The sequence below is a fragment of the Tachysurus vachellii genome, chromosome 3, assembly GCF_030014155.1.
Source record: "Tachysurus vachellii isolate PV-2020 chromosome 3, HZAU_Pvac_v1, whole genome shotgun sequence".
Taxonomy (NCBI): domain Eukaryota; kingdom Metazoa; phylum Chordata; class Actinopteri; order Siluriformes; family Bagridae; genus Tachysurus; species Tachysurus vachellii.
In genome coordinates this window covers 13438777-13454840 of record NC_083462.1, presented here as the reverse complement: position 1 = coordinate 13454840, position 16064 = coordinate 13438777, and the positions used below count along the sequence as shown (strand labels likewise).

General features: G+C 42.7%; 1 protein-coding gene across 5 annotated transcripts in view; it reads right to left on the bottom strand.

Annotated features, from left to right (window-relative positions):
- Positions 1-436: 436 nt before the first annotated feature.
- The window catches only part of kmt2ba (lysine (K)-specific methyltransferase 2Ba), a 33792-nt gene continuing 18164 nt past the window's right edge, over positions 437-16064 (bottom strand). For all 5 annotated transcript variants that reach the window (XM_060865830.1, XM_060865833.1, XM_060865831.1 and 2 more), the window contains exons 16-37: positions 15765-15878; positions 14694-14881; positions 12235-12336; positions 12023-12133; positions 11765-11841; positions 11013-11140; positions 10724-10803; positions 10512-10646; positions 10252-10410; positions 10042-10153; positions 9779-9857; positions 9340-9500; positions 8236-8385; positions 5659-8122; positions 5445-5564; positions 5243-5361; positions 5031-5165; positions 4646-4898; positions 3438-3545; positions 3231-3314; positions 2939-3068; positions 437-2441 (exon numbers count right to left, since the gene is read on the bottom strand). In XM_060865830.1, the coding sequence (XP_060721813.1) occupies positions 2166-2441; positions 2939-3068; positions 3231-3314; positions 3438-3545; positions 4646-4898; positions 5031-5165; positions 5243-5361; positions 5445-5564; positions 5659-8122; positions 8236-8385; positions 9340-9500; positions 9779-9857; positions 10042-10153; positions 10252-10410; positions 10512-10646; positions 10724-10803; positions 11013-11140; positions 11765-11841; positions 12023-12133; positions 12235-12336; positions 14694-14881; positions 15765-15878 (5285 nt within the window). In that variant the 3' untranslated portion in view covers positions 437-2165. The remainder of the gene's footprint in view (positions 2442-2938; positions 3069-3230; positions 3315-3437; positions 3546-4645; positions 4899-5030; positions 5166-5242; positions 5362-5444; positions 5565-5658; positions 8123-8235; positions 8386-9339; positions 9501-9778; positions 9858-10041; positions 10154-10251; positions 10411-10511; positions 10647-10723; positions 10804-11012; positions 11141-11764; positions 11842-12022; positions 12134-12234; positions 12337-14693; positions 14882-15764; positions 15879-16064) is intronic.

The following is a 16064-nucleotide window of genomic DNA, read 5'->3' as shown; positions in this document are numbered from 1 at the left end:
CAGCTTGCCAATCAGTGACTCCTGGAAGTTGACGGCAGAACTGCAATCTGTATCCTCAGAATTCATCTTGCACTGTTGTACCACGGTCACTAAGGAATTCTATATTTCGTACAAGCTATATGTAGATGTCGCTGTCCTTCACAGGCTCAATCTGAAGTGCACTTTATGGGTGTCCGTCAAGGCCAGGGCTTCTCTTTTTAGGTGTCGGACCTACAGTGAAACTGATTTACTCTTGAGTGTACAAGACACAAACACCACTTTAAAATTTGAATTAATACAAACTCTGTTCGTACCAGGTCTAGACAACCAGATGATGTCAATAGTCTGATTTCTTGTACATCTTAAAAAAGAGATAACCGGTTGCAGTTATTTTACAAGCTACACAAATATAAAATTCTCATGCATGATATAAGGCTGTTTAAAAAAAACCTTTACATTTTGTTTAAAGAGGTTCTTTATTACATTTAGAACATTATAAATAGAAAAGTGCATAAAAAAAAACATTTCCGGTGTTTGTACAACTATATACAAAAGATTGCCATTGTGCCAAATAAGATGGAAGCGGTTCCTCAAGCTAAATTAACGACTCAATCTTTACTCTTCGCATTTGGGAAAAAACGAACAAACAAAAAAAACTACAAGTCTGTACACAAATACAAGGACCCGAAGACTGTTGAAAGCAACAAAAAAAATTATAATAATATTAATAACCTGCAGTCACATTGCATACATTTAATGCTAGTGTAGAACATGGTAGCAAAGGTTTCTGCTACTGTTCATGGTGTTTCACTAGCCATCACTGGTCATAGCCACTGAGGTAGTAGACTTTCAAAGTCCCTGGTATTACTTACAGAAGAGAGAATTTATTAAAGGAATAATTCATAGCTATAAAGAAGGATGGTTCTCTCTTCAGGTTACGTGTTTGACCTTATTAAAGTACAACAGATGTATGCTTTCATTTAAGTCTGCTGTGATTGTGCTGGTTACAGCTGGAAGATTTCACAGCTCATGTTAGAAATGTTTCTACATCCAGGGGGTTAAATTCTCCAAAAAGCACAAGAAAAAAAATATATAAAAACTAGATATTTATTAAAAATTTAAAAGAACGTTTCCAGTGCAGACCACTGAACACCTTCCCTTTATATACACCCCAATTTCTTATAGTTCAAAATAGGGGGTAAAAAATAAACTGTACAGGTATGTGACAGTAAGAAGCTGCAGTGAGTCATTACGACTTGAGCTGGCTTGATCTCATACAGTTCGAGCGCAGTAATAATAAACGAATCAACAACGATGTGCGTTTGTTTAAAAAAAAAAAAACAAAAAAAAAAAAAACAAAAAAAAACAAACACAAGCAGGGAAAATGACCTTCATTAAAAATGTTTACTCGACCTTGTGTTCTGTGAGAATGAGTTCTAATAATCCAGCTACTCTCTGATAAAATACAGAGCCACAATGACAAGATGCGAACGGTGGATTCTCCAGGTATGGAGACCTTCAGTATCAGTAGCAAGAACAAATTTATTAGATAAAATACTGTTTGTTTTACTCTAAAGCCCTGGTGTATTGAGGTCCAGCAATATGGCTGTGTGCACACAAGACTTGAGGCAATTCACAAGGTACTTTTTTCCTTTTTTTTTTTATAAAAGGGAAAGCAGTAATAATGAAATACGGACCTAGAGGTACAAAGGGAACTTTAGACGCAAGAACGAAAACTGAAAACTCAACTACCTTCATATTAAGTAAATGCTGTCCACACTAGTGGCACGTTAGCTAGTTCACCCTCATCGCCTGACAGTCACCAACCAAAAAGGGTGAAAGCTAGCCAGTGTTTCCTCCAAGCCAGCTACCATATCTTATTGGATGTCCTGTTACAGCGCAGCTGAACACGCACATTTAGGAGAGAGTTCACATGTTGCTCTGATTGACAGGGGACATACTAATGCTCCTAATCACATTCAGACAGCAGAGCCATTTTTGAGCTTTTCGGACTCCCAGTCACAGATGGCTGTGGCATAGTTGCTTTCCTGGAGTCTGGATAGAAGAAAATGTCTACCTTGACTACAATTGTGAACAAATAATCTATTAGGTTTTTCTCGACTTTAATCCATCTGTTAATTTCCTCCGCCTGTGCAGGTGTTTTAGATCCCTTTACTTCAGAGTAGCTAGTTGAGAAAGCGTCTACATCGTCTAGCACCACAGTTACAGTGCAGCTTGTTGCTGGCGTCTTCAATCGGAAATTTGTAGTCATAGGTGAGCTCTTCCCCGCGATAGATCTTCCTCAGCGCAAAAATGACAATGTGCTTCTGGCCTTCCACGTTAATGACCCTCGAGTAACAGTTCGGCTCACACGAGTGGTTGATGAAACGTGCTGCATTGCCGTGCATGGTGGCATCCACTACCTCAAAGTCATCAATGCGAAACATGTAGCAGCCAATGCCCTAAAGAGTGAGAGAGTGAGAGTGAGTGAGAGAGAGAGAGAGAGAGAGAATATAAAGGGATAAACTTTAATGCTACATTCACATACAGCAAAATAAAATAACTGGAGATGATTCATTTTCATCGATAGCTAGAGACTTCTTGTGAGCATTGATTAGATGTGTGTGTCCAGTGACATAAATAATGTAACTTTATGCAAATAAATCAACACGGTTAGCAACTACCAAGGAGAGTGAAGACAGTAGAGCAAGAAATTGAGCTTCTTCATTTCTCATGATATGCACTGATGAATCTTATATAAAATCTATATAAAAAACGCTAAATCTCCCTCCAACACAACTAATTTTGGAATGCTCGTTGCACCACCCACTGATAAACGCTATGACAACCGTTATTACTACTGACGACTTACACCGACTGGTGACTCGCTGCATGTGAGAAAGTTGCTTACACGTGAAGCAGAAAAAGACATGAGCATAATAATGGACATCTTTCATACCTTACTGCTGTAATAGTTCTCCCGCTTGTCAGTCAGGACTGAACGAATTACATTTCCAGCATACTCAATCACCATCTCTCCAGCTTCTATGTTGCGTTTGCAGAAAAGACCACGACCATGAATGGCAGATCTAAAAAAAAAAAGAAAATCAATTAAAAAAATTAAAAAATAAGCCTTGTTCTTTCATGAACATCATCATAGGGGTACGAGTGAGCATCTTGATATCAATTTGAATTTCATCACACATTCTATAACCACTTAAGAGAGTGAACTTGACATGTGGCAGCTTTACCTATAAACCCCAACAGCTTCTTTAGACGTTTTCTCAAGATGTCTGAACCTCATTGCCATCGGCAACTCTGTGCTGGTTGCACGTCTAAAACAGTTTGGAAATGAAAAAATATCTAAATTAATTATCAAAGGCATTTCCATGTCCACACAAAATGTTTAAAAAAAATAATATAAAATAAAAAAAATAGCTGTGCAGATGCCAACTGACCTGCTGCATTTGAGCTTGACGTCATCCTCGTCTTCATCACACAGCCTGCTCTCAGGAAGCTGACGATGTTGGGAGGCCAAAAAGTTAAACATGTCAAATGTGTTTTTTCTGCAGGAAAGGAAACAAAAATTTGTTATTGACTTATGCATCAGAAGATGGGTCCATGATAAATGTGATGACAATGGCAAAGAACACCAAAACCTAGTAAGAGCTCAACTGAAGTCATGAGAGAAGGAGCAGTGAAAAAGCTGTCACCTCTATATGTACACCTATAAGGTAATTATACCAGTATTAAATAATAAAATGTGCTTAGTATTCAGAAATAAACATAACATTAAAAAAGCCAGAAAATAAGCCTTGAACATTGAGTAATGACCATTAACATTCAGACCCTTAAAAGACAGGGTGCACGATGTTTCAAAAATGCTTCAGATAACTGAGTCAGGCCGACGAACAAAAACGTGTAGCCTAAGAACAGAAAGGGGCGATTCCTGTCAATATGGGCGGAGAGAGTGTTCAGTGCGCATGTGTGACATTAACTGAAAGCGATTGAAACATTGACATGGCGGATAAAAACGAAAAGAGAAAAAAGGCTTACGATAAGGCAAGAAGTCGGACCCGTGTTAATATAGGATCAGCTTTCAAGCGCTGGAGAGAACTGAACATCTTGCACGTGAAACGGAGTTAAACCTTTCACAGTACAACACATAGTACTACAAAAACACATTTGTATTACCATAGGATTACTCATTGAGTTCATTTATTGATGAAAATATCCCCTCGGCCAGCTGCCCCAGCAGGTTCCGCCATAATAGTTGCATGGGTTACGCATGTATGTGTGGGGCGGAGCTAACAAAACAGGGGTGACACCCATTTGGGTTAGGGGCGTGTTTGTTTATGTGATGTCAACATTGGCTTTCAAACATCGTGCACACCACCTTTAACATTCAGACCCTGGATATTCAAACCCTCGATCTTGAGAACCAAACTTACACTCATTTTGGAGGTTTATGCATCTGTCTGAGATGATCTTTAGCAATGTATCTAAATTTGCTAGACAATAGTAGACAATAGTTTGTAGACAAAAAATCTCAAAGAATTGTGACTCCTTGCAAGAATTTTCTTGCCACTGTATATATACACACCAGTCATAGCAGTACATAAACAGCCACACCCAAAAATGACCTCTTTTACAGGATTATAAATACCTTGAATAGAATTCAGCACGAGCGCAGCCGCTAGGGTTTAACGGTAGCTCTTCCTCAGCGTTTTCTTGCTGGTGGAAACGGAAGCGATGGTTGGAACACTGTGATGCCCCCTGTAGCTGCTCTAGCAAGAACATCACGGCGTCATGAATGACACCCAGCACCCAGGAACCACTTATTCTAGCCAGAGGCAGCTGCTCAAGCCTGTAGCCTGTCCGTGCCTCTTGGACACCATCAACCACTGCCTTCCAAGCCACTAAGAGCAGTTGAGAAAGGAGAAAAATGTCTGTACAGATACTCTTCTAATGTAAATTGCAAATTAAATTAATTATTTACCCAGAATGCGTCAGCATCGGGCAAAACTGGAAGTGCAAAACAAGTCTGTTACCCTCTATGCTATCTGCCTCCACGCTGAAGCCGTCATCACTAGTAATTCTGAACAACAGGTGAGGTTTATCCTGCCCGGAACACAGATCCTGGTCGTTCTTAAATGGTGATGATGAATCCTCGTCTGAACTCCATCCTGAGATGAAGGGGGGGGGTTCTTTAGGAATGATAAGAATAAATGAATTACAATACAAAGCTCTGTTTCAACGTTACCTGAACAGGGGGTCCAGTCGGACAAATCGCTGTTTCTGGAGCCGACCCATTCTTGATTTTTGTCTTGGTTGCTTTCGCTATCCTGCACTTCACTGGGTTTACATTCCTTTGGAATAATTCTATAAAAAGCAAACAGACTGAAGTTGGTCTAGAGACATGAACGGTAGGGTTTGTAATAAGTGTGTATAAATTAATAGCACACCTTTTGATTTCAGATTCTTTGGCTTCATTACTCTTTGGTTCACAAAGATTTTTAGCTTCCGGCGGATTAAAATGCAGCACCTCCTTAATGGTTGGGGCTTTAATACGGACGCCTATCGATCTACAATTGAGGAAGGACATGACATGATTTGTATGGCTTCAGCACAACAGTACATGTAGTAGTAAGAAGTAATCTTGGTAACAGTCTGACTAACCTGTTTATCTCATCCTGAGGGGTGAGAACTGCTGGCTCTAAGGAGGTGGTCTTGCATTGTTTTAAGCCAGTTCGTTCTGATACTGATGACACCCTCTTGACCCTGACCTGAGGCCTCAAATGCGGCAGAATGTCGGACGTAGTTTGGAGATGCGACCCTGGAAACTGTTTTACCACATCAGTAGACTCGGTTGACTGTAGCTTATTAAGATATGGGGGGAACTGTAATTTGGAGGGGCTCAGCCCAGAAGGGTTTGCCATATCCCTGTGGCTTGCCATGGCTCTCTCAATTATTGCCTGGGCATCTTCCCCTTGGATCCTTTCTAACTCGGATGTACTTTGCACTGATACATTTGTGAGCTTTACGCCACCAGTTCCTTTCATAGGTATACTGCTGCTGTTCGTTTGCACTTCTGAAGAGTTCTGTGGTAATCTCCTGATCAAAACTTTAGTTGAAGGTGCTGCACCATTGGTGTATACCACATGTGTAGTAGTACCTTGGCTGAGGCTTGCTTGTGGCATCGAGGTCACCATGATTCTGGGTACAGTTCTATGAACGAGGTTATGACTGTGGATGATCTTAGCAATCTGGCTAATTTGGCTGTAAGAAGGTGAATTAGCACTAGGCATCTGGAAACTATTGGTCTGTGGGTCTTTTACTAATATTTGACCAGAGCGGTTGACAAGCAAAACTTGTGGGCTAGTCAGTGTACTAGTCACATTTGTTTTAGCAGTGGCAGGAATTCGAATGGCAAGAGGTCGGTTTTTTGTTGTATCCTTGTGCTGAGAGTCCAGACCATTTATTATAACTGGAGAGGAAGTGAGAACATGGTTTCTTTGTGGAAAAACTGAAAGAGTAGATGCAGTGGAAACGTTGTTAAAAGGTAAAGCCAGAGACGAGACAGCAGGTAGAGCCATTTTGACTACTCTGTGTTGTGTAAGAGGCTGTGGAATAATAAAGCGTTTAGGTGGGGCTGGACTAGATGTGATAATTGTCACTTTGTCAACATTGCCCAAAGAAGGTGGTTCTGAAAGTACAATCTTCTCTGGTCCTTTCTCATTGCTGCACAATTTTGAGGAATCACACACATTTACTGAGCCTCCATCTTGAGCAGAGATTAAATCGTCACTAGCCGGATCCAGCACCACCTCGTTCAAGTGATCCAGAGGCTCGCTGTCCATTAGAATGTTGTGTCCGGCAAGATCACTGCTTGTGTCAAACATGGGGGGAGATGACACCATTAAATCCTTCATAGATGTACCTTCTTGTGGTGCGAATTCCTCTGCGATGGATTCCACAATGTCATCATTCTTTTGTAAGAATGCTGATCCTGGACATTTCTCCAACATATCTTGCTCTTTGACCACATGTAAGGATTCTGTCACAAAGGACTCAGCTTTGCCAGTGAACTCTACCCTGCTTCCGGAGGGCTTCCCCACAGAAGCACTGTCCTTCGGCGTATCATAACTATTTCCTACTTCCTGAGTATTGTCCTCCCCACTGGCTTCACCTGCCTCACTTTCTGAATTGTTGTCTGCTCCATCCAGCTGAGAGATTGACTGCGAGGCAGGATGGAGCATTAACCCTGTCTGTGCAGAATCCTTAGCAGAATCACAGACTACTACTGTGCGAGAGAAATTAAAGTAATGATCGGAGTCTTCGTTAGTTGAGTCTTGTTCCATTAGCTCTTCAGCAGCTGAAAGACTAGAAAAATCCTTTATTCTAGAGTTGCATCTACTGGCACCTGCACTTGAAACTTGATTTTCATCAAGCAAGCCATTTCCGTCGATCAATAAACCCTGTCCCTGCTCTGCCACTTCTGCTCCACTGCCATGCTGGCCAAAGTGCAAGGCCACATTCTCATTTAGCAGGGCCTCATCAAATTCAAGTTTTTCATTCAACATAGAGGCAACGGCTACATCTGTGTCAGCATCGAACTGTGTAGAGAGCAACTCTTGGTCTGAGGACAGTGGCACTGCGTCACCATTATTCATAACTGCAATCATGGAAATGGCCTCCTCTGGCATTCCAGCAGCATCTTCGGGCTCTAAAGAGGCAGAGAAATCCTGAGGTACTTCTGCAGACTCTTGTGGTGCTACCTTTAAATGCTGCTGAATCTTTGGAGAGTGACATGGTGACAAGATAAAAGTTGAAGGGGGGCTCGCAACTGTACCTTGCCGAGGGGAGTAAGCCGAAGTAGCACCAGAAGGAGAGGAAGGAGGGCGGCCCCTGCGGCGAGGTGAAACAGAGCTAGCGGGGTTGTCATGAGCTCCAAGTGGAGAGACAGGTGAGCTAAATGGGAGCGATCTGGGGTGAAGACCAGCACCTGAAGATATTTTCAATGACCCAGAGGGAGATGTATGAGGGGGTGAGGCATTTCGGCTACGTAAGGAAATCCTTCTTGACCGGCGTGTTTCATCAAGGTCACTGATGGTCAGGATGTGATGGGAAGTGGATACTGTCCCTATAGATGGGGAAACATGTATATGTTTACATATTCATATTAAAAAGTACAATACACTATAATATATACCGTAATACATTTTATTTTACTGTTAGCTTAGAAGGAAAACACACCTGGTGAAGGCAATGGTCTGAACGTCCCACCAGCTGGTCTCCTGTTCAGAGGATGGCTAGGAGTTTTAGATCCTGTCCCTGAGTCCAGTTTGGAGTTGGGAGAAGGGGTGCCAGGGGTGAGCTTCATTTCAAGACCAGCATCTATGGAGTCTATACATAAGAATCAAATACATCTGGTAATAAATATGTGAAGGTTTGCAATTGCTTAAGTTATGGTCATGAAGAGCAGTAAAACTAAATCTACAAAAAAATCTATTTAAAACTGCAGCTGCCATGTTCTAAAAATGTAACTTCTTTTATTTTCAAGTCTGATTAATGCATTGAACACTAGCACCATTTAGCAGAACTGAAGTCTAATCACCAAGATAAAACAAACAAAAAAAGGCTGAGACTTTAATAGTCTTCTTGCTGGTATACAAACAAACATGTCCAACACAACAGACTAGAACAAAAACATGGAATACATTTCTTATTTAGGAGTTACCAATAGGTGATGTCCATTAAAATGTAGATAATTTTTCATTGATTTGTCCAGGCAATTCAATACTAAAATTATCTCCCTTTACATCAATGCTAATCTAATTCTCATATATGTATATATATATATATATATATATATATATATATATATATATATATATATATATATATATATATATATATATATATGTATGTATGTATGTATGTATATATATATATATGAAGTGACATGACATACTGTACAGCTAAGTACGGTGACCCATACTCAGAATTTGTTCTCTGCATTTAACCCATCCAAAGTGCACACACAACAGCAGTGAATATATTTTACAGATAGAGATATATATATATATATATATATATATATATATATATATATATATATATATATATATATATATATATATATATATATACATATATACATACATACATATATATAGATATATATACATATATATATACACACACACACACACACACACACACACACACACACACACACACACACACACACACACACACACACACACACACACACAGATCTATCTATCTATCTAGCTATCGAGAGAGAGAGAGAGAGAGAGAGAGAGAGAGAGAGAGAAAGTCAAGCAATTAACTCACCTTCATCTTGTTTCGGGCTGTGTGCAATAGTGCAGTTCTCTCCCTGGTTTTGTGCTAGATATGGCGTTTTCCTTAGTGATGAAGGGCGTGCATCTGTCACACTAAAAGTGTATTTGCATGGCTTACGTGGGTCGAACGTGCTCCAGTACCACCGAGTGCACCTAAAAAGACACCAAACACCTTCTGAAAAGTACTGCTTGGTCTCAAGATATTTAAAAAAAATGAAATAAATAAAAAAGAAGTCTGAAGATTTATTAGACAAACACCTTGAAATAAAAAAGGCTAAACTGTATAAAAAGTAACGTGTATCCAGATCACAGACATGTTTGTGCACTTCTTTTATTTTTGTACCTACTTTATTTCACGCACTATGCGCATAAATACACAGTAGTTCTCGTTAAAATGTTGTACAAAGCAATTAATGTTAAAATATACTTACTGGTAACCCACAGGATACAATTTCCCTGCGTTTGTAGATAACTCAGTGAGCACACCCAATCTGTGTATTTGTAAAGAGCCTGTACGGGAATAAAGAAATAAGATTACAATATGTGAGGGCTGCTCAGAAAAACCTCTCTCATGCACTTAAGCTGCTACTAACACAGGTTTACTGTCCAAGCGACTAATGTACTCGCCACAGTGGAAGTGGCACACGATTTATCAGCTTCTAACTAAGATTAAAATCCTACTGGTTATACATACCAATCATAACATTAATGGAGTCTGGTTCCAAGCCTGTTAGAAACTTTCTTCGAAGGTTAATGCCTTCAAAATCTACATAAACCCGTCTGAGGACCTCAAATACGTTTATCACCTATAAAAGACAGAACAGTTATTTTAAATGCACAGAACTTGAGAGTGTAGGACAGGAATGAAGAGAAAAAGAAATAGTTTTTTTGCTCAACACTAAACCTTGTTGCTGATGAGATCATGGTGTTTGTAACAGTAGACCTTCTTATCGGCCTGAAAGACGCAATGGCTGGCACGAGCACACATGAAGTGGTAATTACTCTGACAGGAAGAGAGACAGCAGCCCACGGTCGCCCCGGCATGGCCACACCGCTCGCAACGCTGCAAAGAAACGAGATCACGCACTGTAACAACAGTTGCTTTTGGTGCTGAGTGCAGCCAATTAAAAGGAAAAAACTATTTGATGGAAAATTTCTACTCACCATGAAGCGTCCTCTTGCTACAGCACTGTGCACATGCAACAGCGCACCCTTGACTTCCTGAACCTCAGCTGACCAGATGCAGCAGTTTACATGAGCCCACTCATTTTGGCCCAAGTACAGCAACCTGCCTGCATCCTATAAACACACTTATTAGACAGCTGCATACAGTAGGCATATAATAATGTTTACCGATAACAATAAGTCAAACTTACAGTGGGTTTGGCATCACCCCGCTGCTGACAAAGAGAACAGTGTCTTTCATCTACACCACGTCGGTTAGCGTTCTGAGGATCTGTAATTCAATGAGACACAAATACATAAAAATTCAGAGATCGAATGAAGTCTTAACGTAACCAAGCAGGAGTCACACCAGATTTCCCTCATTTTCTCACACTTCTCTCCTGCCAGGCATGAAGTTCATTTTGATCATTTTACTACAAGTAATTTATACACTGAAAAACAACCAAGCTCAAAACAGTCTACAACACCACTGACTTTTACCTTTTCTCTGCGCATTAAATTGAAGGTTTTCCTGGTTTTTGTTTGCTATGCTGTGGTTGTGCTCCTCCAACCACTGGGCATAACTGTGCTCTTCAGATGGTGGGATTATCGCATCTGGGAGCATACGACTGTGAAACAAAAAACATTTGATCAAAAATGTAGAATTGGACCTGTACGACCTATTCATGTTGAGTCCATTTTGTGCTTAGACCCTAAGCACATTCTGAGTTGACTAAAGTCTCATTTGCACATGGCATCATCCCACCCAATGCAAAATGTTGAACAATTTTTTTTAAAGTGGACAATTCCTTTGCTTTCCAAACAATTATGGAGTTTGTGGGGGTGGGGTGTGTGTGTGTGTGCGGGGGTGTGTGTGTGGGCTGGGAGGGAGAGGGGTGTGTCTGTATTGGGGACACCGCTATTTTATAAAATATGATAATATAGATTTTGATTAAGAAAAGAAAAGAAGGAGAGAGGTGTTACAAAGTTTGATGGCCATCGGTAAGAAAGCCCTCCTGTGGATGTCTTCGTTTATAGAAAGGTGCCAATACTTCTGTACCTGACTACATGCCTTAGCCCAATTTATAAGAATCATAAAATAAGTTAATCAGGAGATTACTTTGTATGTATGATAAGAGTACATGATGAATCAGACATGCATTTAATTTAATTTCTGTTCTTTAAGGGCAATATCTGATGTTTATAACCACTTATTGTTATTATTTTTTTTACACACTGGAAACAGAAGATACCTTGGCAATTCTTTCATTACAGGTCTCCATACTTTAGGGTCCTGACCGTTGAACCACGTAAACGTTTGCTCCAGTAACTGCAAAAACAATTCAACAATAAAGTACATTTCATGGAAAATGAAGTAAATAAAATTTATGATTTCATGATAATTAGTCAGAACTAATTAGCAAAAAAATGCTTTATAGCAAAGGGCTTTAAGTTCTACTAATAGAATAATTAAAGTTGGTTTGAATAAATATTTGTATCATTAATTTTACTTTAATATAGAATGCTTTGGCCTGGGCGGTTGGTCTCTGTTCTTCTGGAAGTGCTTCTTCTTGCTGTAGCTGCTTTACCAGTAGAGTCACCACATCCTCGTGAAACACATTCTGTTCAAACGAAAAAGACGAACCACATTTTATGAATTCAGCAATACCGCATGTAGCTCATTAATGTGCAAAAGTAGTGTTCTGGAGTTTAACGAACTCACCAGTGAAGTGTACGAGCCTTCTTCAAACTTCCTTCTCACAGCATGAAGATCACAAACCATCTTCCTACGTTTTATACCGGCAGCATCAGGACAGGCTTCACACTGGTTTAGAGAACACAAACTCATATTAATGATTCAGCTCAACAATTCAACAACTCAAATGACAGACACAGGCGCTGTAGCTCTATAAAACACACTAAAGTGCTGTTTCTCTTTTAAAACAATGCAGTCATTGTGACAAGCTGCATTTTAAATCAACAACTCTGACCGGACACATCTGGCCATATATCACTGTATTAGCTCGAGGCAGGGGTTTACAAAGAAAGAAATAGTTTGACCAATGGGGTGGGGGGGAACTCACTATATGTACAGAGCACACAAGAGAGAGAGTGAGCGAGAGTGAGACAGAGCGAGAGTGAGCGAGAGTGAGAGTGAGCGAGAGTGAGACAGAGCGAGAGTGAGCGAGAGTGAGACAGAGCGAGACAGAGCGAGAGTGAGCGAGCGAAAGACACAGAGCGAGCGAGAGCGAGCGAAAGACACAGAGCGAGCGAGAGCGAGCGAAAGACACAGAGCGAGCGAGAGAGAGCGAAAGACACAGAGCGAGCGAGAGAGAGACACAGAGCGAGCGAGAGAGAGACACAGAGCGAGCGAGAGAGAGACACAGAGCGAGCGAGAGAGAGACACAGAGCGAGCGAGAGAGAGACACAGAGCGAGCGAGAGAGAGACACAGAGCGAGCGAGAGAGAGACACAGAGCGAGCGAGAGAGAGACACAGAGCGAGCGAGAGAGAGACACAGAGCGAGCGAGAGAGAGACACAGAGCGAGCGAGAGAGAGACACAGAGCGAGCGAGAGAGAGACACAGAGCGAGCGAGAGAGAGACACAGAGCGAGCGAGAGAGAGACACAGAGCGAGCGAGAGAGAGACACAGAGCGAGCGAGAGAGAGACACAGAGCGAGCGAGAGAGAGACACAGAGCGAGCGAGAGAGAGACACAGAGCGAGCGAGCGAGAGACACAGAGCGAGCGAGCGAGAGACACAGAGCGAGCGAGCGAGAGACACAGAGCGAGCGAGCGAGAGACACAGAGCGAGCGAGAGAGAGACACAGAGCGAGCGAGAGAGACACAGAGCGAGCGAGAGAGAGACAGAGCGAGCGAGAGAGAGACAGAGCGAGCGAGCGAGAGACACAGCGAGCGAGCGAGAGACACAGAGCGCGCGAGCGAGAGACACAGAGCGCGCGAGCGAGAGACACCGAGAGCGAGCGAGCGACACACCGAGAGCGAGCGAGAGACACACCGAGAGCGAGCGAGAGACACAGAGCGAGCGAGAGACACAGAGCGCGCGAGCGAGAGACACAGAGCGCGCGAGCGAGAGACACAGAGCGCGCGAGCGAGAGACACAGAGCGCGCGAGCGAGAGACACAGAGCGCGCGAGCGAGAGACACAGAGCGCGCGAGCGAGAGAGCGAGTGAGAGACACACCGAGAGTGAGCGAGCGAGCAAGAGACACACCGAGAGCGAGCGAGCAAGCGAGCGAGAGACACACCGAGAGCGAGCGAGCGAGCAAGAGACACACCGAGAGCGAGCGAGAGACACACCGAGAGCGAGCGAGCGAGCGAGCGAGAGACACACCGAGAGCGAGCGAGCGAGCGAGAGACACACCGAGAGCGAGCGAGCGAGCGAGAGACACACCGAGAGCGAGCGAGAGACACACCGAGAGCGAGCGAGAGACACACCGAGAGCGAGCGAGAGACACACCGAGAGCGAGCGAGAGACACACCGAGAGCGAGCGAGAGACACACCGAGAGCGAGCGAGAGACACACCGAGAGCGAGCGAGAGACACACCGAGAGCGAGCGAGAGACACACCGAGAGCGAGCGAGAGACACACCGAGAGCGAGCGAGAGACACACCGAGAGCGAGCGAGAGACACACCGAGAGCGAGCGAGAGACACACCGAGAGCGAGCGAGAGACACACCGAGAGCGAGCGAGAGACACACCGAGAGCGAGCGAGAGAGCTAGAGAGAGACACAGAGAAAGATAGACAAACACACAGAGCGAGAGAGAGACACACCGAGAGTGAGCGAGCGAGCAAGAGACACACCGAGAGCGAGCAAGCGAGCAAGAGACACACCGAGAGCGAGCGAGCAAGCGAGCGAGAGACACACTGAGAGCGAGCGAGCGAGCAAGAGACACACCGAGAGCGAGCGAGAGACACACCGAGAGCGAGCGAGAGACACACCGAGAGCAAGCGAGAGACACACCGAGAGCGAGCGAGAGACACACCGAGAACGAGCGAGAGACACACCGAGAGCGAGCGAGAGACACACCGAGAGCGAGCGAGAGACACACCAAGAGCGAGCGAGAGACACACCGAGAGCGAGCGAGAGAGCTAGAGAGAGACACAGAGAAAGATAGACAAACACACAGAGCGAGAGAGAGAGAACGAGAGAGCGAACGCTTACCTCTGAGCATTTCTGGAGGTGACGGGTGGTCAGTGAGCTCATCAAACTATTCAGTATATTTTCTAGACCATTGTGCAGGACACTCTGCACCACCTCCTGCCAGCCACTAGGGAAGTTTTTACAGCAGGCTGCACAGGAGAACACCAAACTCTTCCCCCTCAACCTCTTCAGAATCTCATGCAAGTCATCTGATGGGAAAGAGAAGAATTAATAAATGAATACATACATACATACAAACATACATACACACACATATCGTCGCTGTCGGGCGGAAACCTCGTATGTCCAAATTTGGTCAATTTCATATTTTTACAAGTTATTAACCAATCTAAAGTCTTGAAAATAGCTTGAGCGCAAATCTCATAACTCCATTGGACACTTCAACTGTCCACCTCTTCCTCACTCCGCGGGAGAGCTTCGCGGCATATTTCTCCTTAATAAGAGTCGCAACGAATCAACATGTCTTCTGAGGTAAATGTCTTCAAAACACTGGGCTCAAAGAAAAAAAATCCTGATCCACGCTAGTTCTGGTGCTCGTCTGAGGACAGGAATTTAGCGCAAGACAATCCACTGCAACGCGGACTAAACCCTGTGCACTGCAGATAAGGTACGGCGTTTTTTTAATTTCCTGAAAAATAACGGTTTTGGAGATACGAGGATTCCGCCCGACAACGACGATATTTTATATTTATATTTATATTTATATATATATATATATATATACACACACACATATATATACACATATATACATATATATACACACACACACATACATACTATATTATAGTATGTGTTACACTCCTGTTCCTGAGTAAAAGTGTGTCAAAGGAGCAAAGACTGAAAAATACACCCAGATGTGGATTTGTCATATTTGAGTATAAAGCATAACAAGCACCTGTATACTGAATACAAAAATTTTAATACTTGTGGTTCAAATTCAAATAGCATTCAAAAACCTGTACACACACTTAACACTTACCACCAGCATTTAAAGTCACCACAGCCTTATTGTCACTTTATTGCACCATAAACTAATGTATGACACTGAGCAAGCACAGAGACACTAACCTGTAAGTCCCTCACACTTGGGATGAACCCAGTGGGCACATCGAGCACACTGCATCATCTTCATATCGAATTCATGCTCGGGATAGCACTTCAGACACACCGTGCAAAAGTTTCCTGCAAAATTGTAATCAAATTGACAATATTACTAAAATATAAGACATTTGTGTTGTGTGTGTGTTGGGGTGGGGTGAGGGGTGGGGGACATGCACAATGAATCAGTTGTAATAGATAAACAATGTTCACACATACAGTAAAAACCTACCTATGATATACAAGTAGATTTTTACCATAACCTGTGAA